This window comes from Ambystoma mexicanum, chromosome 3p, assembly GCF_040938575.1.
Source record: "Ambystoma mexicanum isolate Mex_15411 chromosome 3p, UKY_AmexF1_1, whole genome shotgun sequence".
Taxonomy (NCBI): domain Eukaryota; kingdom Metazoa; phylum Chordata; class Amphibia; order Caudata; family Ambystomatidae; genus Ambystoma; species Ambystoma mexicanum.
Window position 1 is genome coordinate 884494659 of NC_090925.1, and position 23856 is coordinate 884518514.

Sequence of the window (23856 nt, forward strand, 5' to 3'; positions counted from 1 at the left end):
TCACCGTGGGAACAAGATTATGACGTGCAACACGCGTTTGCTTCCCAGTCCAACACTTAGAATTGAGAGGAGTCCGACAATAGGCATGATTTAAAGCACTAATAACATAAAGCATTAATAATTGGCGGTGCAGTTTCTTTTGTTTCCTCAGTTAAAAAAAAAATCCTTCCAGGATTCGGTTCAGAACTAAAAAAAGACAATTCCCTCGGCCCTGCTATGGACCCATCACACGATAATGCTTCTTCTTAGGATCAACACCAAAACAATGATTTAGACTGTTTATCCCTAGGACGTCTTTAACCTGCAAGAAAGCTTCAATGAAGTATTGTGAACACTCCAGATCCAAAAGGGGGCACATTTAAAGAATTGCAAACAAAACTTGGTTTAATTTACTCTAATAAGTAGTCCCTTTGATGTTCATATTAAAAGTCCCTAGAGTGCAAAAAGTGGGGTTAAAACCATGTGTAAAAGTGTTACAGCTGGCTTAATACCACTTTTTGCAATCCAGGAGATTTTGGTCAATTTAGTAGGGGGAATGGTGGCACCGAATGGGATCACCATCACCATTTTAAGCCTCTCACTGCCACTCCGCTTGACAAAACCGAATGTTTTCCCACCAGCATGTCATGTTCATGCTGATAGAAAAATCATTGGATTCCTATTGATTCGACTGCTGCAAGCGTCTGCCGCGTGTGTATATTGCGTGTATATATTTTAGCTTTTTTGTACAAGTGGAAAATGTGCACCTTCAGCAAGTGTACACATTAGCGATTGCCTCTGTGCAACGACTGCCTTTTTTCACTCAACACAACATATATTGTAACCAGAATAGTCATATTTGCTACTGGGATTTTTTAATTTTTTTTTTAGCAAACTCTAGTAGTGAAAAGGTCCAAACAAATGAGCCCTGTGGAGTTGCACATTTTCTCAAAAGTTGACATTCTTACCACGATAGAATGAATGGCTCCAATCCTGGCGCAGGCCAGCATAGCTACTACCAGCTCAATGATCATGGGCATGTAGATAGAAACTTTATCTCCTTTCTTCACGCCTGTGGAAAAAAAAAAAAACATTGTGACTTCAGTTCTGCTACTTAACCACAAGTATTTAAATTAAGAAAGCAGCTTCTATTTCAGCAAAGCATGTAAACATTAACAGGGTAATTCATAGAATTTCGCACAAAAGTGGCGCACGCGGCTGGCGCACAGTGTGCGCTTGCGAATGTCTGTGCCAGCCGCGTGCGCAAAAATCAATATCCGCGCACAGCGTATTCATGGATTTTAGCCTCCAGAACCAGCCGTGGCGCAGAGTGGCGCAGCGACCCTGCAGCAGCGCCAGTTACGCCCCCAAGAACGCCCTCGCTCAAGGAAAAGCCATCAAAATTCCCAATTCAGCGCAAAGGGCTGCGCTGACCCTGGACCAGTATACAGGGCTGGCAAACAGCAAACTCCGAGCGGGGAACGTGTATTACTGGGGTGCGCGGGAAGTTCCACACGCGATTTCAGCAGGGTACGTGTATTTCTGGGATGTGGGGAAATTCCACACGCAATTTCAGCAGTGCACGTGTATTTCTGGGGTGTGGGGAAGTTTAACACGCGATTCCAGCAGGGTACGTGTATTACAGGGGTGCGCGGGAAGTTCCACACGCAATTTCAGCAGGGTACAAGTATTGCAGGGGTGTGGGGAAGTTTTACACGCGATTCCAGCAGGGTACGTGTATTACAGGGGTGCGCGGGAAGTTCCACAAGCGATTTCAGCAGGGTAAGTGTATTACTGGGGTGCGCGGGAAGGTCCACACGCGATTTCAGCAGGGTACGTGTATTACTGGGGTACGGGCAAGTTTCACACGCAATAGGCCCTGTGCGAGTGGGGTACGTGTATTTCAGGGGTGCAGGGGAATCCTACACGTGAATTGGCAGTGTGGGTCCTCCCAGGTGTTCTCTCTACACCCTCCACGGCCCCTGCAGGCAGACCACACCACAGGGGACTACGCTGCACCCCTGGTCATGTCCCGCAGGCAGCCCATCCACCATGGGCATGCCCCCCCAGCCAAGCCACATGTCACCTTGCACTAGTGATCACCAACGCATTACTAGTGATCCCACTCATGTCCCCCTGCACTCCCACCCCCCAGCAGTCATGGGGCACCTGCCAGCAGGCCCCCACCCATGTCCCCTTGCACACCCACCCCCCAGCAGTGCGGGGCACCTGCCAGCAGGCCCCCACTCATGTCCCCTTGCACACCCACCCCCCAGCAGTGCGGGGCACCTGGCAGCAGGCCCCCACTCATGTCACCTTGCACCCCCACACCCCAGCACTGAGGGGCACCTGCCAGCAGGCCCCCACTCACGTCCCCTTGCACACCCACCCCCCAGCAGTGCAGGGCACCTGCCAGCAGGCCCCCACTCATGTCCCACTCATGTCCCCTTGCACCCCCACCCCCCAGCACTAAGGGGCACCTGCCAACAGGCCCCACACATGTCCCCTGCACCCCCAGCAGTGCGGGGCACCTGCCAGCAGGCCCCGACACATGTCCCCCAGCCAACACGTCATCACAATCTAGATCCCTGGCCCTTATGGCCAGCCTCCACATGCCAAAGACCCACCCAAGTATTGCATCCACCCACATAGAAATGCAAATTACATGATACAACCCCAATGGCAAGTATGTAAATGAACACATGTCCGTCACACACACACAATGGGTGCAAGTGAATGTCAAAACCCATATCATGACTTGCATGAAACCAATGAGATGATACCACAAATGGAAGCATAAAAAAATATATATTAAAGATAACATGAACGTAAATCAAATTAAACACACAACAATGGGAATAACAAAATAAATGGTCCATGTCCGATAAATCATGAAAATCAAGAAAACACAAGAAAAAGAAATCCAAAAAGAAATGTTGTCCAAAGTCACAGTTCAAAAAATCAAATCCAAGGGAAAATAAAAAGTTAAAACCATTGCTCCATGGTGAACACAAAAAAAATATCAAAAAAGATGAATCCAATGTAAAACTATGTACAATAGAAGAAGAATCCAGGGTCCATGAGCCCAACTTAAGAAATGAAACCTACCAAAAACTACTACCTAATTAAAAAAAAACATATACAAAAAAGTGGTCCATTGTCCAAGCGGTCCAAAATAAAGAAAAAACCAAAGGAAACCGAATACTAACTAACTATTTACAAGGGCAGCGGGCAAGTCCAACGGCTCACATGTTGATGTTCCGGGCCAGGGCATCATTGAACTCCTGCTCGATGTCCTGGAGGCGGTCCTCTTTCATGGCCCCGAGGGTTCGCAGGGACGATGACATCTGGAACTCCAGGTCCCTGCGAATGGCCTCGAGGCACTCAGCCCGCCTCAGGGCCCTACGCATGGAGTTCTCCGCCCTGACCATTGTGAACCGTGCCTCTTCCGCCCGCTGCCGCTCCGCATCTATCGCATGGCCCAACCGCTGCCACACGGAAGACACTTCCCGTCCAGGGTCCTCCTGCCCTCCGGCCGATGCCTGCCCCTCCGATGTTGATGGCCCCGAGCCATCATGGATCCCACCTACAGCCTGCTCCTGCTGCTGCTGCTGTCCATGTGCCCTGTCCGATGGTTCCTGCACATCCTCCATCTGCTGGTCTCCAGTTGTGGTGTCCACCCCTGCTGGACCGCCAACTCCCGACTGTGGCAGGGATGGGATCTCCACCAAGCTGGCTGTGTTGGTCAGGCCAGGTCCACAGGGGGCCCTGGTGGAATCTGGGCTGGAAGACGATGTGGAGAATGACCGGCGCATAGCCTCCACAGAGGAGGAGAGGTCCGCCAGAGTGCGCGTCACATGTAGGCGCCCCCCCCCCCCAGCAGTGCCATGTCACGACGCTGCTCTTCGTGATGGCGTGCGTTCTCCGCCCAGGAAGAACGCACGTCATCACGAATGACACGCGTGCGCAACGCGACACCCACCAGGACGGACCCCATACGGTCGCGGGACCCCTCGCCCATAGGTAGTGGAGAGGCAGGTGATATGGCACTCTCCCCTACCTACGGACGGGCCTGGGACGGGGCCTCCCTGCTGGTGCATGATGGTGCAGTCACAGGGTCAAGGACAGCGACATGCACAGGCCCCTCCGCGGGGACCTGTGCTGCCTCCTGACCCTGGCCCTGGACTGCACCACTTGCACCAGTGGTACTACCCCCACCAGGCCCCATGTGCGGCTCAGTAGCGGGCTCCTCCTCCTCTCTGGAGACCACCAACCTGGATGTCTCCACACCGTCTTCCGCCATTGGAAGCCCCTGTGGGGGCTCACCCGGCCCTTCCGCCACAGCCGTTGTGGCAGACGCAGCACCAGCACCCTCGCTCCCGGATGATGGTAATTCCTGGGAGGGTGGCTGGGCCTTGCGTCGCCGCCCAGTGGAGGCATCCCCGCCGTTTGGCACCACAGCGCCGTCTCCGCCCTCTTCTTCACTTGACGCTGCGTAGAGGGAGACATAGAACACAAGCATCAGGGTACAGTACAAAATACCCTAGACAGGAAGCAATAACACATGAGTGGCACTGTCAAATGTCACTTCCATCCTGTCATTCCACAACACATGGGTGAATGCACACAACACACATGCAGAAACAGTCCTGGCGTCTGCAATCAACATCAACATCCATGTAGAAGGGCCCCTGTAAACCAAGATGTTGCCTTCAAAGTCACATGCATCCATGGCGTTTCAAAGTCACACACACACTTCTCAGGCGCACACACACATGTGCACCATACATGTACATGACACCATCACCCATTCCTTACCCCCCCTCCATGTCCAGGAACAGAGACAGCCATGCTTTCATGTGTGCATTCCACATAGAGCTCCCCATGTTGCATTAAAACACATGAACCATGTGGTTCACACATAACTGGTCTCACATGCATGACCATGATGTCCCTGCACACACACATCCATACATGGCCTATGTCACACATACAGGCAAGCATCAGACTACCAGCACACTGCAACATGCCCTGTCTCATACAGCAATGCTTGGCCACTTACTGCTCAACTCCAGACGGGTCTGCTTCCGAAGGATCTGGGCATGGAGCGCTGGGCCTACGCGTTCCAGGACCCTCATCTGGATGGTACTAATGTGTGCCCGGCCCCCCTCCGCGAGGCGCTGGGCCTTGTGGAGGGTCCTGGACCTGAAGTCCTCCCAGCGCTTCTTGACGTGCTTGATGTCGCGGGTTGCCACCCCCTCCGCGTTGATGGCAACCACTACGTCGTCCCAGATACTCTCCCGTCCTTCCTTGTTGGCGCATGATGTTCCGAAGAGGGCATCATAATGCCCCAGGACATGCTCCACCAGGACACCAACTTCGGTGGCAGTGAAGCTGGTGGCCCTCTGCCTCTCTGGCTGGGGGTTGCCAGTGGTGCCAGCTGGAGATGTGCCCGACATGGCAACCCCAGAGGCAGGAGTTGGTGGGCAACTGGGTCCTGGGGCTGGGCTGTGGAGCGATGGAATCCCAGTCGGGAGTCTTCTCTTCCAGCAGGGGTGGACACAGCAACTGGACCCCTGCAGATGGCTGACGTGCAGGCACCAAATAGCAGGGCACGTGGGCAGCAGGCAGACAGGCAGCAGCAGATGGCTGATGGGAGCGTGCTCGGGGATCTTTGGGGCAGGAAAATGGCCTTCTGGGCAGGAGCGTGGTCTTCCGTGTGCGAACGCGTGGCCCGCTTGATACGGAGTGATTTGGCACATGAAAATCTTGCACGTCAGCGTGTAATTCGAGGAAAGGCCCTTGGCACGTAAGCGCGTCAGCACGTGTACGCGATTTCATTGGACCAAAGGCCCGTAGCGCGTAAGCGCGTCTGTGACGTGCGCACGCAGGCGTTTCCTTGAACCCGGGTGCATGTTACACGTCCAAGAACTGCACGTCCGAGTGTCAGCTCGAGTAATTGGAGGATAGGGCCTTAGCGTGTATACGCGGAAGTGACGTTGGACGTGTGGGCCGGCTCAAAAGGTGCGTGTAGGACGTAATTTCCTTGTACGTGCTTTTCGTGGAGAGCGAATGGGTGAATTCTGTACACTCTGTTCACACGCGATTTACTTCACAGCGTTTCTAGTTCGTACTCCATGTTACCTCTGACAGCTTTTTTCTGATTTTCTGTTGAGCCTGTTTCCTCAAACAGCGTTCACTTCTTCTTTTGTCCTGTCTCCTCAGACAGCGTACAATTCTTCTTTTGGCGGGGGTGTTGCCAACGCGCACGCACGCGCATATTTTTCACGCTCTTTTTACAGGCAGACGGTGAGTCGCGCACATATTTACCAACTGTGCTTGCCCCGTGTGTCGCGTACCCCTTCAGAGGTCATTGTAGGCTGTGTGTAACACGCGTATTTTCATTTTTGTGTTTCTGGGTGCCACAGCGTAGTGCAGGTTCATTTTTCCACGCACGTGGTCTACGAGGGGTTGCTTGCACGTTATTTTCTGTTTTTGGGGTGCCTCTGTGTTGCGTGACCCGTAATCTTTCCCCAGGGGTCACATACAGCCTTGCTAGAGCACTAGGGTACGAATTCCATCTAGTAACCTACCCCTTTGACCCCCAATTGCCCAGGACAATAGTTTACTGCAACTCCCATACGCACAACAACATCAGTGCCATGGTTGGGAGGCGACCAAGCGGTAAGGGTGGCAAAGGTGGCCGAGCCTCAAGAGGTGGGCGTGGTGGGCGCGGTAGGGGACATGGCCGGGATTTGCAGGGTACCCCTAGCCCTCCATGTGTGGAGGACCAGTCAGGGACACCCATACCCACCCCCCATGGTTGAGGGAAATGTGGCTGACACCATCTCTACTCAGCCCTTGCTGGACCGGCCCATTGTGGCACCTGACCTGGCACAGGGTGACTCCTAGGCTGACTTCCAGATCGCCAAGTCTAGGCCACGTGTGGCGGTGCAAGTTGGTGTCACCAGGCCACGTGGATCAGGGGCAGCTATGTCATCTGCTGCCCCGAGTAGGCAGGGTGGGGATGCTGCAGGGGCAGCTGCAGCTCCATCCACCCCAGCTCTGACTCTCCCAGCCAGGGCAGTGTTGGTCCCAGTCCATCTTGCTAACATTCCCCCTGACTACGTCACACTTCAGCCAATGCCTGCACCAAGTCCCATGCTCAGTGTGCATTCCCACACTCCAACTACCCAGTCCACCGGTGCTCCTGCCCCTAGTGGTCAGAGCGGCGTAGGCCACTCAGGATCCCCACCACCTTCCAAAAGAAAGAGGAGGAGTGCTTGTCCAGTACAGCCTGATACCCCAGACACGGCTACGCAGTCCGGCACGCCAAGGAAGCCTAGCTTCAATGATGCCGAACGTGATGCACTTGTGCAGTATGTGTCCGCACATGACAGCGAAATGTTGATCACTTCAGGGTGAAAGACCACACCTGCTCGACGTCAGGCACACTGGCAGACCGTCGCGGACATCATAAGTGCCCTTGGATTTGTGAGGTGCACAGCTGGTGAGTGCTACAAGCGCTGGAATGACCTTAAGCGCAGGGCAAAGAAAAAGCTGGCCTCAAGTCATGCCGCTACTCTGGTGACTGGAGGTGGGTCTCCACAAGAGGACATTGAACTCACTCTACATGAGTCTGTTGCTGGGACCTATGTCACAGAGGAACAGATCCAAGGTGTGGGAGAGCTGCCAGATTACGAGGCATTGTCCGGTGAGTGCACATGCATGTGTGTGTGATCCATGTGTATGTTGAGTGTGAGAGGGGTTCTGATTGAGGGCCAGGTGAGGGTGTGTGTGCCTGAGTGGTTTGGGTCACCCATGTGCTTCATCCAAAACATTCTGCGTCCCTGGATTTGGTTATTACAGTATCCCTTCTGCCCACAGTAGACATTTTGTGCAACATCACGCCAGTTGCCCTTGAAGTGGCATCTTGCAACAACATTGTTCCGTATTTTTCAGTGTTCATTCAGGCTGATTGTTTCAATTCCCACACTTTCACTACGCATTTCTCAGCCCTATTGTCAAACAATATGTGACATGCCTATGGTACATGCCATCTGTGTGATGGCATGTGTCATGTATGTGGATTGGACATGTCACTCACAGGCCAATGTGTGATGGCACTGCTAGCCAGCATGCAGCTAATGTGTTGCTCTTCCATCTTGGTGTCATCAGTGTCTGACATTTTCCTCCCCTTCAAAATCAGTGACAGTGCATGCATGGGAGGGTTATAGTCATGTGGGACATGTGTCAATCAAGTACTGGTTCTGTAGCTTAACAGGCCTAATTGTGTGCCATGGTGCTAATGCCGGTTTCCATTTTTTGTCTTTCATGTTTTTGCAGGGGATGACGCACTTGATGCTATTGAGGGCGAGGAGATGGTGCAGACCCAGGAGGGATCTCAGGCACGACCGGGCACCAGTGGGGGATGGGGTCTGGTGGTGGGTGAGAACCCACTCTTGCTGCAGACCGTTCTCTCCAGGGGTGTCTCTGGGTGCACCTTCCCAGACCTCTATTCAGGTGTTGATTCGGATGATGAGACCTATGTGGCTTCGCAGGTAGGTGTTTCTGGAAGGGATTCTGTTCTGTACGATCCCCCCTGCGCCAGGGGTACAGCCCACTATGGGGATGTCAGTGTTGGTAGGTCCGCCTTTGATGGTTTCGGATGCAGCGCCACACTCCGCAACATCTGATCCTGTTCCTGGGCCAGCAGATCAGAGGGGGAATGCAGTCCTGCAGCCTCAGGCAGTGCCGACACAGCAAGGCACAGTTCGCCTTGCCCCAGACAGGTGTGGTGCCCGCCAACGCGGTGGCTGTACGCCACCAGGCAATACAGCATGGGAGCAATCCATATACTGTATGGCAAACCAACAGGCAGCATCATCTGAGATGATGGCTCAAGCAATGGAGAGGGTGGCCACTTCCATTGTCCCCCCCAGAAAGGCAGATGGAGCAACTACAGCAGGCAACAGACTCCATTTGCCAATCACTCAGGGAGGACATGTTGGCGTCCAACAGGGACAGACAGGCGGCCCTGGAGACACTGCGGGAAGCCATTTCTTTAGAGTCCCAGGGCCAGAGGGAAGCCCTGAGGGTAGAAGTCCATCACCTCAGGCAGACTCTTGTGGACCTTGAGGCTTCCACTGTCACGAGGACAGAACAGCTGCTGGAGTGGGTCACACGTACGCTCTCAGCAGAGATTCAGGCAACTTGGGAGGAGGTCCGGGCATCACGTCAGGTGGTGCATGGGGATCTCCGCACCATATTCCTCCAGAATGAGACCTTCCACACCCGCATGCTTGCTGCCATAGAGGACCAGACTAGGGCTTTGCGTGGGCTGCCTCCCATAGCACCATCGCCTCCTGTGGCGGCAGCAGCACAGAGTGATTAGAGCGACCACAGCGATTCTGAATCTCTCACGATAGCGTAGCCGTGCAGGCCATGAGCCCATGGAGGTGTTTTTTTTTTTGCAAAACATCCACACAGGTGGCTGTTGGTCTGCACCCTGTCCTCGGACCTCCTGGATGGCCTCCCCCACCCCCCTGTCCCCGAGATGGCCATTTTTTATTTTTTGTTACAGTGTGTTGCCTTGTGTGGCTCCCGTGGGCATCCACTGTATTCCGGCTGGGCACATGCAGGCTTGTCCTGAGTTTGGGTTAGATGCTTGGGTTCGTGAGACACGCACCCCTCCTGCTTCCCGTTTCCATGGGCTTGAAAAGGGTGTGCCCAAGTGACAATGACTTACACAGTGACTTACACAGTGACTTTGGACTCCCATGACATGTGTGGGCAGTCTGTAGTCAATACTGTGTATACATTCCTAGTGCATATTGTTGTAGTATTGTACACTGCATGGTGTATTGATGTGTGCTTGTGCATCCATGTCTCCCTCCTGATTTGCAGGTTCATTCCTCATGTCTTCACAAGGCCATCTACTTTGGAGATGGAGTTCATGTTGTAAGCAGTGCACTTCGAGATTTGCGTGGCACCAACAGTGTACAGTTGGAAGTGGTCGATGTGCTAGCATCACCAGGTTGTAAGACTACATATCCTTTAACTTAGTACTGTCATGTGAATGCTATGTTTGGGGTTGGGTAGCTGCATTGTAGTGTGGTAAGTATTTGGTCATGTGTGTTGTCACTTCTACATTATTGGGAGCATATTGTGTGTGGCCAGTTTCCATTCGGGACACTGTACTTTGTGACACTTGCGTCATGTTTTGGGGATTCCTTTGTTTGCTCTCACATAGCATGACATGCCATGGTGTGTTGGGTGGCGGTGCTGGGGAGTGGTTGGTTGACATGGCACTGTTGTCATGTTGTATCTTGCAAGGGGGTAATGATTTTAGCAGCATAGAAGTGTGTCTCTTGATGACACAGCATTGGTGGTGCTTGTGTAGGTAGGGATGCACACAATGGAACACTTCCAGGTGAACAATCTCAGGCTGGTATGGTTGTGACAGTTGACTGTCACTTGACTCATCATCATTGATAGTCAGCTGGTATGTGCCAGGGCTGTGTGCACTCCACAGGAGTGTGATTTTAGGTGAAGTAATTATCCACCAGCTGCGTACGGGCTGCCTCACCCCCTGCCCTTTCCCTCCCATGCGCAGCGGGCGTGCATGTGGTTGGGGATATGGGGGCACCACCATGTCCACGGCCAGGCCCCAGCGTGTTGCAACGTTGTGCAGGACACATGCTGCCACTATGATCCTGCACACTACTGGGGGAGCGTATAACAGCTGCCTGCCAGAACGGTCAATGGAGCGAAAGCACGACTTGAGCACTCCGAATGTGCGCTCCACTATGCCCCGGGTTGCAATGTGGGCTGTGTTGTATCTTACCTGGGGTGGCGTGGTGGGGTTCTGAATTGGCGTCATGTGGGTGCTCAGAGGGTAGGCACTGTCCCCTGGGGAGGTGGTGATGGGTATCATTAGCGGGGTTGTGACATTACTCAGTATCTGACATGCATGCATGTGCAGTGGCATTTATACTCACCAAGCAGCCATGTATCGCCATGCCGCCAAGCTTCTAGGTCTCGGTTTAGGGTTGACATTCTGTAAATGAAACTGTCGTGGGTGGACCCTGGATAATTGGCATATACTGAGGTGATGATTCCCTTGGCATCACATACTACCTGGACGTTGATGGAATGCCAGTGTGTGCGGTTTCTATAGATGTGCTCAGATGCCCTGGGGGGACGTAGAGCCACATGGGTGCAATCAATGGCACCTAGCACTTTGGGGAATTGTGCCACCCCGTAGAAATCCTGGGTGGCATCCTGCCTTTCTGCAGGTGTTCTGGGCAGGTATATGTGCCTTCGGACTGATGGGCGTGTAGTGATGATGGCCAAGACCTGGTGTAGGCAGCGTGACTGTGTGGCCTGTGACACCCCCCCCCCCACTATGGCACTTGTCCGCTGAAATGATCCAGTGGCCAAGAAGTGCAGCAAGAAGTGCAGTACATTAAGGACCTTCTCCAGGGGGCTGAGTGCTTGGGCGCACAGGGTGGGTGATGTGAGGTCATCCTCCCACTCACTGACCAGGTCGAGTATTATGTGAGGTGTAAACCTGTACCTCCCATACACGTGGTCATCAGGCATCCCAAAAAGGCTGGTTCTGGGTGTAAAAATTCGGGCCCTGACTATCCTCCTCCTCCTCCTGCGGTATCCCACGGCCACTGCTGCTAGGAATGGTATATTCATCCTGGCGTCTGAGCTTGTTTGCGTGCACTTTTATGATGCGCGGGTCGACGTACGCCTGCTTTCTGCTGGCGTATGTGTTTCCGGATTGGCCCGTCTTTTTGGGCGCATGCCTTAGCCACGTTCGATTCCATGAATACGTGTTGTAGGCGAGCGTGTGAAACTTCCCGCGCACCCCAGTAATACACGTACCCCGTTCGGCCAGGCCCAATCGCGTGTGAAACTTCACGCGAACCCCTGAAATACACGTACCCAGGCCAATCGCGTGTGACACTTCCCGTGCACCGCAGTGGTACACGTACCCCGCTCACCCAGGCCCGATCACGTGTGAAACTTCCCACGCACCCCTGGAATACACGTACCCCGCTCCCCGAGGCCCGATGGCGTGTAAAACTTCCCGCGCACACCCGAAATACACGCACACGCTATTTTTCACACAGCGGGTGTCGCTGTTTGTCGCATACCCCTTTGCACGTCATTTGTCCTAGGGGGCCACAGTATGGGACATTCATCAAAGCTGTATATCCGTGCTTTGTGTTAGCGCACATTTTGGTGCACATTTTTTTCCAGCGCAGGGACGCTACCGCCTGGCGTGTGTGGCGGACGGGTTTGGGTCTGTGCGCGTCTTTGCCCGTGCGCTGGTGTGCCCTATTCGATTCCATGAATACGTGTTGTAGGCGAGCGTGTGGGCGTTCCGCACACTTGCCTCCTGTACTTCCCCCGTGACGCCCACATTTTCACGAGTTGTTCCCCATTCTGAGTGTTACGCACTGTGTTCCGCCTACTTTTGTTATGTCCGCCGCGCTATGTGCGCTTTCGCCATGGCCTTAGCGCACGCCGTTAGATGACATGTGCGCCGGCGTGCACTTGTTCAGCGCACATCCCTGATTTTACTCGCGCACAGACTTCCATGAATAGATGTGCACTGGTTTCCCTGCGATATTCGCACTTGCACTGCAATTTTAGCTCTTTCACTGCGAATTGCACGTTTTCGCACGCTTGCGCCGAAATTTTCAGTGCACATTAATTCTATGAATCGGCCTGTAAAGGTGCTGAAAAAATAACATAAGCCTAATTTTTACAATTCTGAAAAATAAACTTAAAATAGTCAGAAGTGGCATTTTGGATAATAGCAATATACTATGTGTAAACATGTAAATTAGTTCCCCACACAGAGCACCCAGAGTGATTACTGTGGGGAGCCATTTTAGAATTAATTTCTGCCATTGCAGAACAAGAATCAAATGATGACTGGAATTCTGACGTTGGTCAGCCGAGTCGACTTCCTGTTAGAAAGTAAACACAGGGACACATTGTATCACTGGCCCACACAGTATGCTGCCTCAGCTGAACAAAGCATTCCAGTTATCAATCTATACTGGTTACTCTGCAACATTTGCCACAGGCACAGCAATGGCTTCTCGCTTTCTTGCGCCGGTCCCCAGCTCATAGCTTTGACAAGGTAATGTCCTAAAATGTCAGGAAAAAAATGGCGAATGCCATTATACCGCCCACCATGTATGGTAAAATGGCATTCGGGGTGTCCCCCAAGGCTTATACAGAAAGACGAAGGAAATAAAAGAAAAGTGTACCCTACAACGGAAGTCCCGTCGCATATTAGGGAAAGGAAACTTCAGTTACAGGGAGAAAGACTAGGCGAGCTGCCGGAGGGAACGAAGGAGGTAAGTAAAGATAGAGGGGCAATGCAGGGCAGGTTCTTCCGATCCCAAAAGGCGGGATTTGACATTTTCGTAATGCGAAGCTTTGCCCGCTGCTGCATTGAGACTCGTCATTTTCAGCACCGACCTTTTAACGTAGATGCTTTATCCTTTGACAAACTGTAGAACAAGGTCATGAAATGAACAATGTTTTTTTTTTTCACTTTCCTCGCTGGCATTTAAAGGACAGTTGTGCGCATGCATGCTGCATGCCAAAAGCCGGTTTCCAATACAGTTGCCTTCATGCATCCATAACACGTGATTGTGAAAAACTGGTCGGACCTCTTCAGACTGGATGGGTGGAAGAGGGTAATAAACAGCTCACACATTTGCCCTGATTCTCAATGGGCTGAATTAAACAGGTGAAGCATTCATAAATAGAGCCTGTTTTTTTCAGGCCTGGGCCTGTTTTTTCAGGCCTGGGCGTGCCCACACCCTGCAAAACAAAATATTTCTTCTATTACCACAATGTTTACAACCATTATCTGCTTCTTGTAGAATCCTCAACAGGGACCAGAGGAAGGCACGTTATCTGTTGGCGTCGTCAGCTTCACGTATACTTAAAGAAATCCTTATTCTTGGCTTTTTTTGTAGATCTTCCGCCAGATGGTAATGAATGCCTCTTTGTGAATTACCAACGCTAATCTGGGGGTGACCTAGCTTTTACCAGTGCAATGAAGGTGCTGCTTCAGTACCAGACAGGGGAGCGCACCTACCAATTACCGGAATAAGAGTGGAACACCGCCAAGGGAGGAGACAAGGGGATCACAGGAACTGTTGTTAGCCTTAGAGGTCAAAAGGGGGGGGGGGGCAGAGGACACAAGGGAATCAGCTGTATAAAACGGGAGGCGGGCAAAAACACAGGTAAGAGCACTCCATGGGGGCGCCACAGGTAGGCCTCACCCTGTATGCCAGCTGTAAACACACAGCCTGTGCACCGTGGCTGAGGGAGGGGGAAGCTGAACTCTGGCTGCTCAATGACACCAACGTCACTAGGAACAGCACCGAACGATGCAATCAAGGTTGGTGAGCCAGTCCCACAGCTATTCGTGGGAGGTGGGGAAATCGACCTAACCCAGAGGGGCACTCGCATGGCAGCCAGGCTGTTTCAAATCGGCCGATGGCCAGAGGGTATGGGAACAGGGAAGTGGAATGAAGGGGCGCTCCTAGAAGAGCCAATCAGACGGTATGTTTTTTTGTCCCTGGAAAGTAACAAGCCTGCAGTGTGTTCACAATAGTGTTTGCAAAGGTTACCAACAGGCAGGTGGCGTGTGAATGTCTCCCTTCCCACTAGTCCAGGGTGTCTTGTGTTCCTTTCTTTTTGGTGCTGACCAATGGCAGGTGAATAAAGGCCCGGAGGTCAGCATAATTATGTTATTACTACTTGCAAATTGTCTGCGGGTGGAGTGAGTAGCAATGTGGCGCCACATGGGGAGGGGCAGAGGTCGAAGTAGGCGGGAGCGGTCGGGAGCGGTGCTCCCATACTTTTTATTTTTAAATGTCACAGTTGTTATACTTTTATTTTAAAAAGAAACTGTTCTGGAATGGTTTAGTTGTAAAAATAAAAATGTAGGAAGAAGTTAGAGCTTGCACTTCAGTGCACTGCCGTGCACATTCCCATAGCACATTCCCATAAATAGCAGGTGTGTTTCTTTGGGTGTTTGGATTGTGTGTGGGAGAGGGCGCAGAGATGGGGTTTGTGGGGAGCAGGGCAGACCAGCAGGGAACATAGCTCCACTACTTCTTTTCATACACTTCGACCACTGGGAGGGGGTGAGTCGGGAGAAGGGCAGGTCTGTTTGCTACAATCATGTTTGACTGTCCAGCTATAGTGGTATGATGTATTCTAACCAGTTAGCTTTGAAGGAGCCACGAAGACGTGAAGTTCGAAGTGCAACTGTTTCTAACTCCATGCACATTTTATTAGCAGTATAAAAGTGATGTCCGCTGCGTGTCAGTTTGTCAGCTTTCATCAACCAGTTCTGTTCCACTGTGCTGTTCGATTGGTGCTTGCCCAGCTGTAATAAACAGCGCTACTTCTTGCCTGGTGCATGCTCCTTTTTGGACTGCTATTGGTCATTTATTGGTTGCGAGCCCGAGGGTGCCACTTATAGACCAGGATGTGAATCACCAGCTCAACATCATCCCAAGAAAGTATTGGTTGCCAAAGCAATAACTAAAGCAAATATTGCCTATTTCAGATGTGGTTCTTTTAGGCAACCTAGATATTTGATTTTATTGGGCCATTCAATCTCAGACCTAGAATGCGCTAGCTAACGTAAATGCATAAGATCTAACTCATCAAGCGCATGGCCCACATCGCATAGACACTCAAGCCCACGGTTATCTCAGATTACTTTCTCAACATAACGCCACCACTTCTTGACCCTTTGAGCGGCCCCCATGCAATCCATTTTGAAGTACTTTTCAGTGCATCAGCTTTTAAACGGAGTCCGCACAATCTGTAAAAATCAAACACCATGAAAAAGGCTTGATTGTATGTTGTCACTGCGCGTCAGAAAGCAGACATCATGTGCCTGTTTTTTTTTGTTACTTGCCAAGCAGATGAGTAGCCATTTAAATCCCACTAAGGGGAATGAAGTGGTTCAAGAGCCGAAGGCTTAAATGAAATGCTTTTACTGCAACCAAAGGCTGACAGACATGGGGACAAGAAAAAGGCATGGAACATGTCTATCAAGCCAGTATTGTATGGTATGCAGTGATAATGTTGCCTGGGAAAAGGTCAACAGGGGGTGACAATTCCCCAAATTTGCACTCTTACGAAAATCAAGCACTTTCCACAATTATTCTAGGACTGGATTTAGAATAGTAATTAATACCTGTTTTAGAATATGTGGGGGAAGGCAAGAAAATAAAACAAATTGCCTACCTGGCAACTTTTTCCTGGGGGTCATTTTCACATAGAACCACATGTACTTGAGCTGCGACCCACCGCCTATTGCTTTGCTCAGTTACTGATTCCTATCAAACTGCTGTTGCAGAGGTCACCCCTTGCCCCTCCAAACTCCTCCAGCCCTCTTCCACCAAAGCCCCCCCCCCCTATGCCCTTTGGCTGGGCCTCAAATCTAGCAGACTCCGCTGGCAAGAGACACCAGCAGCCAAAATCGCTGCCTAAAAGGGACAGAAGGCTTCTTGACAGAGGAGATGAATGCAAATGTGTCTTTAGGAAATGTGTGCTGCGTCTGCCACGACGCATTCTCCAGCCATCAGAATAAGGCAGGGCAATGGTGTACTTCCATTAGGATTATCATGAGCGGCAAAGCAACGGTTACCACAGACATTTGTAAAGACAAGCAGCAGTGAGTAGAATGAAAGCATCCCCACGCAACTACAGTGTCCCGATGGCAACTTACCAAGCGGCCCGCTCAACTGCCAAAAAACGCATTGGCAATACAGCACACCTCAAAACCGAGAGCGAAAGGCAAACCACGCTATCTGAAGTGTTTAAGGACGTCGGAAGAAAGGGGAAACATAGCAAACACAGCCGTGTGATCCTGGGAGTACTAAAACGTGTTCTTGACCATGCCTTAGCCAAGATGTCCAGGGTGGAAAATATTGGGTCAGACGCCACAGGTAGTGACCAAGAGTGGGGAAGCTTTGGAGGGAGTACAAAATGAGCTCTTGATTCAAGTACAAGTATTGCTTATTCTATTTTCTGCATTTGAAAACATCATGAACATTTCCAATCCCAGCCTCCAATCAAAGTAACACCCAATGCCAGACCAGCTTAATGTCAACTCAGACCACTTTACACTAAATTCAGACAAATATTGAGAGCCATCACTGCCAACCTCCTTAAACAAGCGAATGCGCTGTATACTATAATGACTGCCACATAGACGCACACTGAGATCAAATGACAAAGATCTATTATTGCAACCACGTATTAATCTGAAGAAATATGGGGACTTGAGCCTCAATGCATGGGAACCAAAGAACTGGAATAATCTCCCGTTAACCATTAGGCAGCTGCCGTCTGCCGCTCAGTTCAGGACAGCCCTCAAAACTCACTTGTTTGATGGAGGAGGACTTTAGGTCCTCTTAGCCCTTCATTATCCCTGGACTCCGACCATATCACTACCGTAACCATGTTGCCTCCCCTCTTTATGTTCTCTGTTTGTATTGTTATGTGAGCGGCCTGCTCTAGGCCAGGGAGTAACACATTTGGTGCTCCTCATGCTTGGAAGTGGTTGAATCCAGGAAAAGGCATCGGGAGCACAGCCAACAATGCTCTACTTAGTGGGAAGAAATTCTTAGACAAGTACCCCTCTACATAAAATGCTAAGCCCATCAGGATGAAAAAGAAAGACACAATACTCATCTGGCCCTCAGTCTGCCCACAGTGGAAAATGCTGCTGGCCACCCTCACCTTTTGCTTCGGTGAGTCAGCAAAAACATCTGGATAGCGACGTGCCCCTCTACTCCTTGCACCCTGCCTTCTCTGCTCATCCTCCCAAACCAGACACAATGCTTAATCCAGTTAATTAGCTGAGCCAAAACCAAGCCAACCAGAATCCTTGACGATCTTTGCAACAATACCACTGTCTGCCTGACCTCAAATAGTCTCTGTGGTTATTAAAGATCAATCAAAAATTGCATCTCTTTGTTAGCTTTAGGCTGAGAGGTACCAGGCCACATGTCAACAATGGCAAAGATTCTCACAGAACTAGATACCCAGTGGAGTAGTGTGGGTGAACCGGTAGGCCAAATTCACAGAAAACTAGGATGGCAGCTGGAATAACACTTAAGGGATGGAAGAGCAATACACCATATCCATCAGCTTTATGATCAAGGCAGGCAACCCTAATACCGAACCCAAAGCGTGAGCCTCAAGTTGTAATGTTGATCAGAATGGGAAGAGGGCCCATTGCAACCCCCGTGTGATAGGACTGTAGAATCCTCAACCATATATGTAGGAATGGAATCTCAACTATGAAAGACAGTAGGCCCATTCAATACCATCTGCTTGAACCCCAAGGCACCAATACCCAGGCCAGCCCTGGTCTATAGTGTTCACTTTCTGGCTGAAGACATGGCAAGGGATCTAAGAAATACAGGAATGTTCAAGGCATCAAATGAGAGAAGCACTGACAAAGCCAATCGTTTTAGCTTTTGTATGCTGAAAAATAATTTCTCAGTTCATGCACAAAAACATAGGAAGATGGGGACATATCAAGGGGAAAGCAGGGAGCGGAGAAAGGATGTAGAGCAGTGGATGAATTCAATTGAATGTGAAGACTGATTAATGAATAAGAGCAATGGAGGATGTGTGAATGAATGATAAGGGGGGGTGTATTATGTGTAAGGCTATTGTGCTGGAGGAGTGACTGAAAGATTTTGAAGATCGATGGATAAGTGAAATTGTAAGAGCATATGATAGTGTCAGGGTGTATGGACAGATTAATGCATAACTCTTATGAACTCTTTAGGCGCAACTACAGAGAAATTTGCACCAGTTAAACTAAAGACTTAAGTACCTATGGTGCACAATCCTTGGTTCAATAATGAGCTCATGAAACTTAAATATATTAAAAAAAACAAAATCAAACTTTTTTATGCTTGGCGCAAACTCAGAGAACCACTCAGCCTAGCTGCCTATAAAAGGGCAACAGCAGAGTATAAAGTCCTGGTGTACAGAAATTCAACAGGTTCAAAAAAGGAAGCAGGCGCTCCTCTCCAGAAAGAACATGGCATGATAACCTGTTCTGAGATGAGTTTGCAGCACACGCTTTTTGCTCACTGTACCTTTCACAGATGGGAAATATCCATTTGCACATCAGTCTTTGTCCCGCCCACATGGGCAGTCCAGCACCGAAATGTCATGGCAATTCCTCTCTGAACAAGAGTACCAACAGCAACCCCATACACGTGTTTCAGCCTTGTTAGGCCTCATCAGTGAGGTGAAGCTGTGCCTCTCTGAGCACAGTGAGCAGGGAGTCCACGTCTGGTTTAGCATCTCAAAGAATGGGATAATACCAGCGAGTGGTTTGTAAGCGCGAGATCGGGATTCAAACCTGTGTTGCGCCGCGTTGTCTTGCATCAAAAGACGCTTTGCCCCCGAGCTATCCTTCCTCTGCAAAGGTCTTTCAGCAGCCGTTCTCCATCCCTGCTTTAACCGTTTGAATTTGTGGGGAAAGTGATCAGTACAATTCAGCTGCTCATTCTACCAGAAGCCATGTCCTTGGATGTATGCAGTTTACACGGTTAGGCTCCGGAAGGTCCACCAGCATTGTAAGTGAATGAAGGTTAGTGGTGGAAGGCAAGCAATTTTGGTGGAGGGGTAAGTGATATTTCAACTGAGTCACTATGAACAACTGAGTGCAGCAAGTGAGCCCTCAATAATGTAAGTCTTTTGGGCCGGTCCTACCCACCATCCGGAATTCTTTTTAAACTAATGGTTTGAAATGGCGGATTTGACAAAATGTGATAAAACGCCATTCAATTTACGATCGGTTAAGTAGAGTAGCACATGAAATGTCACTAACAGTGTACACTGGGGCACTACACATTGTTATGATTCCTGCGTCTACAAAATGACAGCTTAATACTTACTCTCTCGCACTCACACACTCATAGAATTTCAAATTCACACGCAAACACGTATTTTGGAGAAAAAAAGCAGCCTTCCATGCGTTGATCAGTCTGCTCTACTCTCATGGGCAGCAGAATTCAGAAACCGTGGCACAGGCCGCCAGGTGGCAGAAATAATACCATACATGCAATCCTAACCAGGATTTTAATTCTGTTTAGCAACTAGTACGCTGCAGCGAGTAGAAGTTGTGCGGCACGCTTAGCTCAGGATGGGATTCCAGCATAAATGCAATTTAATAAGTATATTTTTTAAACCAGGTTCGGAAGCAGGGGTTTTGGGGGTCTGACAGTGAAAATGGATGGGCAGGCCAGCTGCCTCTTTGGTCTGCAGCTGTATTCGCATCATTATGTGGGCAAGGACAAAGTTAGGGAAGAGGACGTGGAAAACAGGAACTGCAGGGGCGGGCAACAAAAATGAGGGGCACATGAGATTACACACAAAGACATAAATCGAAGGATGGATACACAGCACCTCCATGCCTGTATTTTGATTGGGGCAAAAGTAACACAGATCCTAATTTCTTAATTGTGCAACACAATTAGTTACAGGGTTACCAGAAATGGAAAAAACTATTTATAGATCAAGTTGACCCAATTACCAGCCTAGATGTGGCCCAATAGCCCATTGACCAATCTGCATCAATGCTACGTGTTTTAACACCTTCTCCCCGGAGAGTAAACAGTGCAACTACACACAGTTAAACAGGACATTTAATGTATAAAACATGCACGAGGTAATCCTTATGTGAATCCAAAGCAGTAAGCAGCATATTTATTTTATCTATAAAAAAATGTATCCCCTTCAGCCGGTAAGATTGAGCGCTCGCTGCTGCAATTTCTGCGAAATCTGCAGGTCGCAGGTTCGAATCCTGGCAAGGCAAACTCAGCCTTTCATCCTTCCAAGGTCGATAAATGAGTACCAACTTCGGTTGGGTGATATTGTATGTAAATATGTAAAGCACTCTGGCAAAAGCACAATATAAATAACACATCATTATCATTGTATTCGTAAAGCAATAACATGGGAATTACATGTGCAGCGCTCTCAAGGTGCTCCACATCAAGTGTGGGGAGTGTAAGGAAGGCATGGTATCAATAGTGGATGCAGACACAATGGATACACGTTTTGAAAACCTTTATTTGGTAATTTGGTTGGGTTGGTAGAATTCCTAACTGCCCCTAACTGTAGAATGGGAGTAATCTCAACCATTAAATTAATAACAAAACAGTCCAAGTCAGTCTAGTCAAAATACAAAGGCCTATACTAAAATAAACTAAGCTTCTCAAAGTGACAAATGTGTTAAGGGAATACAAAAGCAAAATATGTCTCAAAAGAAATATCCGAATGGCTTAAATAACAACTCCCTACCTCAAGTTCAGCCCTGCAGGGTCTAGACGGTCTAGCGCACTTTGGCTTACTGGTTCAAATGAACAGTTCAGGCTTGAGCTTCAAGCTTCTGGTAGTTCCATCATTTCCTTAGGCTTTGTCCACCTTGACACAAATATACAGTTCCACTTTGGATCTTTACTTTCCCACAATCCAACATAAGCTTCCCTCTGCTGGACTCAAGCTTGTTTTTTTCTTTGTGGGGTTCCCTTCCCCACATTTTGTCTCAGGGGTCTATTCACTGTCGAAGACTTTCGAAACTGCAACGATTTTACGTAGACCTCTGCAAGACCACTCTTCTACAATCCCCAATCTTCCTCCTCTTACAACACCAATGCCTCTTGGTAAGTGAATCTTTTTTATTCTCTTTGGTTTGTATTCTTGGCCTTTTCCAAAACTAATACATAACACCAATACCTCTTGGTATTTGTAGTTTCTTATTTTCTTTAGTTTGCCTTCTTGGCCTTGTTCAAAGTTCATTGGTTTTGACCTCTTCGCATATTCAGACTTCATATACTTTGCTTTTCATTCATTCACCTTTCTTTCAGAAACACAGTTACTTTCTTGCCTTAGGGTCCTGATCAACTTAGAACATTTCATAGAGATTTTTGAGTGTGAGATTTTATCTCGCAGGACCACTCTGTTAGTTTGTATCCGTTCGTTTTACAATTCAGCAATTGTCCTTTTCATTATGTGTTTCATCAGCACACGCACAACCTTCAACTTTTAAGTTACAGTTACTTTTGACTTGTAACACAAACCAGACTTTTGTTGCCTTCGATAACTCACTGGTTGTGTTAATCAGTCTTCTTTCATCAACGCTCTTCAGGCAGCAGTCAAGGCCGTTTCCAACACCTCCTCTACTCCTCCCAAACTCTGTCATTCACCCAGGAAGGTTGCGGGCTGCTTTCAAGTACCTTGAAGGTTTCCTTCTTCCGCTCGCTCGGATTCAGTCTTCTGAATGCTTATGGATTCCCGAAAGTGTAGGATTCGCGCCTGGCTCTCTATCTTCGTAACTGCAGATCAGCCGCTTGGCCATCAGACTTACATCGCCTGGTTCACATCAGCCATGAAAGAGCTGTTCCTTCTCGTACCCAGCCTCCCTCACAGTGTGCCTGTGCTTGCCACCTTTTATTCGCCTGAGCGACGTGTTAACAAGTGACAGGTGTACATAGTAAGAATTATGTGCCTGATTCTGCCTGGCCTTATTACAGGGACAGAGCCATTGCAAGTCAGTCGTGTAGGAGTGATCTGTCTGACCTCATTCCTCATCTTCCTCGGCTCAGTAGTGTTGTCAATATAACGTGGGGAGGAATTATGGGAGCTGCAGTTTCCCTATAAAATAAGCAGGGATATAGGTTAAAGTGTTTATGGAAAAAGGGGATACCATGTCTCACCATTGGGTGCTTCTCCCCCACTCTCAGAGGAGCCCCTACCCTGATGATCCTCCCTTGCTTGTCCACCACCAGGGTCAGTCCCAAAAGAGATGGTCCTTCCCTGGCCACCTGAGTATGTGATTCCCAGAAGCTAGGTCGTGAAACACCCTGTGTTTTTTCACAGTAGCGTGGTGGGTCGAAAGAAGGAGCCAGACACATTGAGGACATTCTGAATTATCTTTAATGAAAATATAGCTAAACTGAAGCCTATCTTTCCCTGTTATTAGAGGGAATTACCTGCCTATCCAAAGGAACTAAAGATGCTTGTCAGTTGTCAGGAAGTCCAAAGAAAAAAAGGCCCCCATCCAAACTAACTCTACCTGACACGCCCACTATACATAACTAAATTGAATAGGCCAAGATAATGTCTTTCATCTCCTGGTATTTTCTTTCCTTCTGATAGTCTCTTTATATAAAGGTTTCTCCTTGGTACAGATATTTCTTAAGGTAATCTTCTTGGATAGTCTCTTTGATCAACTCTTGTAGGTCTTCCAAAATACTCGAGGTTTTGTGCATTCTGTGGTATTATAGTTAGAATATCTTAATTTTAGATATGTTCTCACGCTCTTGTCTCAACTCTCGGACTCTTCCCAGTCTTTTAATTCATGCTTTCCTAATTTGGGTTGGTCTTGGTCCCTTTTTAGACCTTCCTTGTCATGAATTCTCTTAATGCGGTTCTCTCCTCTTATCTTGTTCACTTGACAATCTGATTTCCTGTCTCTCATTACGTGACAATGGTGGGCATTCTCTAGTCTTCAACTCTGATGGCATAGGGTATCTTTCCTTCTTCCCAGGGAAGTGTTTCCAGTCTGTTTGTTCCCCAGCCCGGATGGTTAGATCCCGCTTTCATAGATATTTCACGTCTCTTGTGAAGTGATCTTCTTGTGATAACTCATCTTCAGGCCTGGGATTAGTTTCCCTCTTCATATAAAACTGGTTGAGCGGGTTATTCGTAACTTGCTTTCTCGGGGAATTCACCATTCCAATTATACAGTCTTAGGTATAATATCTCGTCTTTATG

General features: G+C 49.2%; 1 protein-coding gene across 2 annotated transcripts in view; it reads right to left on the reverse strand.

Moving 5' to 3' along the window:
- Window positions 1-23856, reverse strand: part of ACSS2 (acyl-CoA synthetase short chain family member 2) — a 948517-nt gene that overhangs the window by 617347 nt on the left and 307314 nt on the right. For both annotated transcript variants that reach the window (XM_069652109.1, XM_069652108.1), the window contains exon 4: window positions 948-1051. In XM_069652109.1, the coding sequence (XP_069508210.1) occupies window positions 948-1051 (104 nt within the window). The remainder of the gene's footprint in view (window positions 1-947; window positions 1052-23856) is intronic.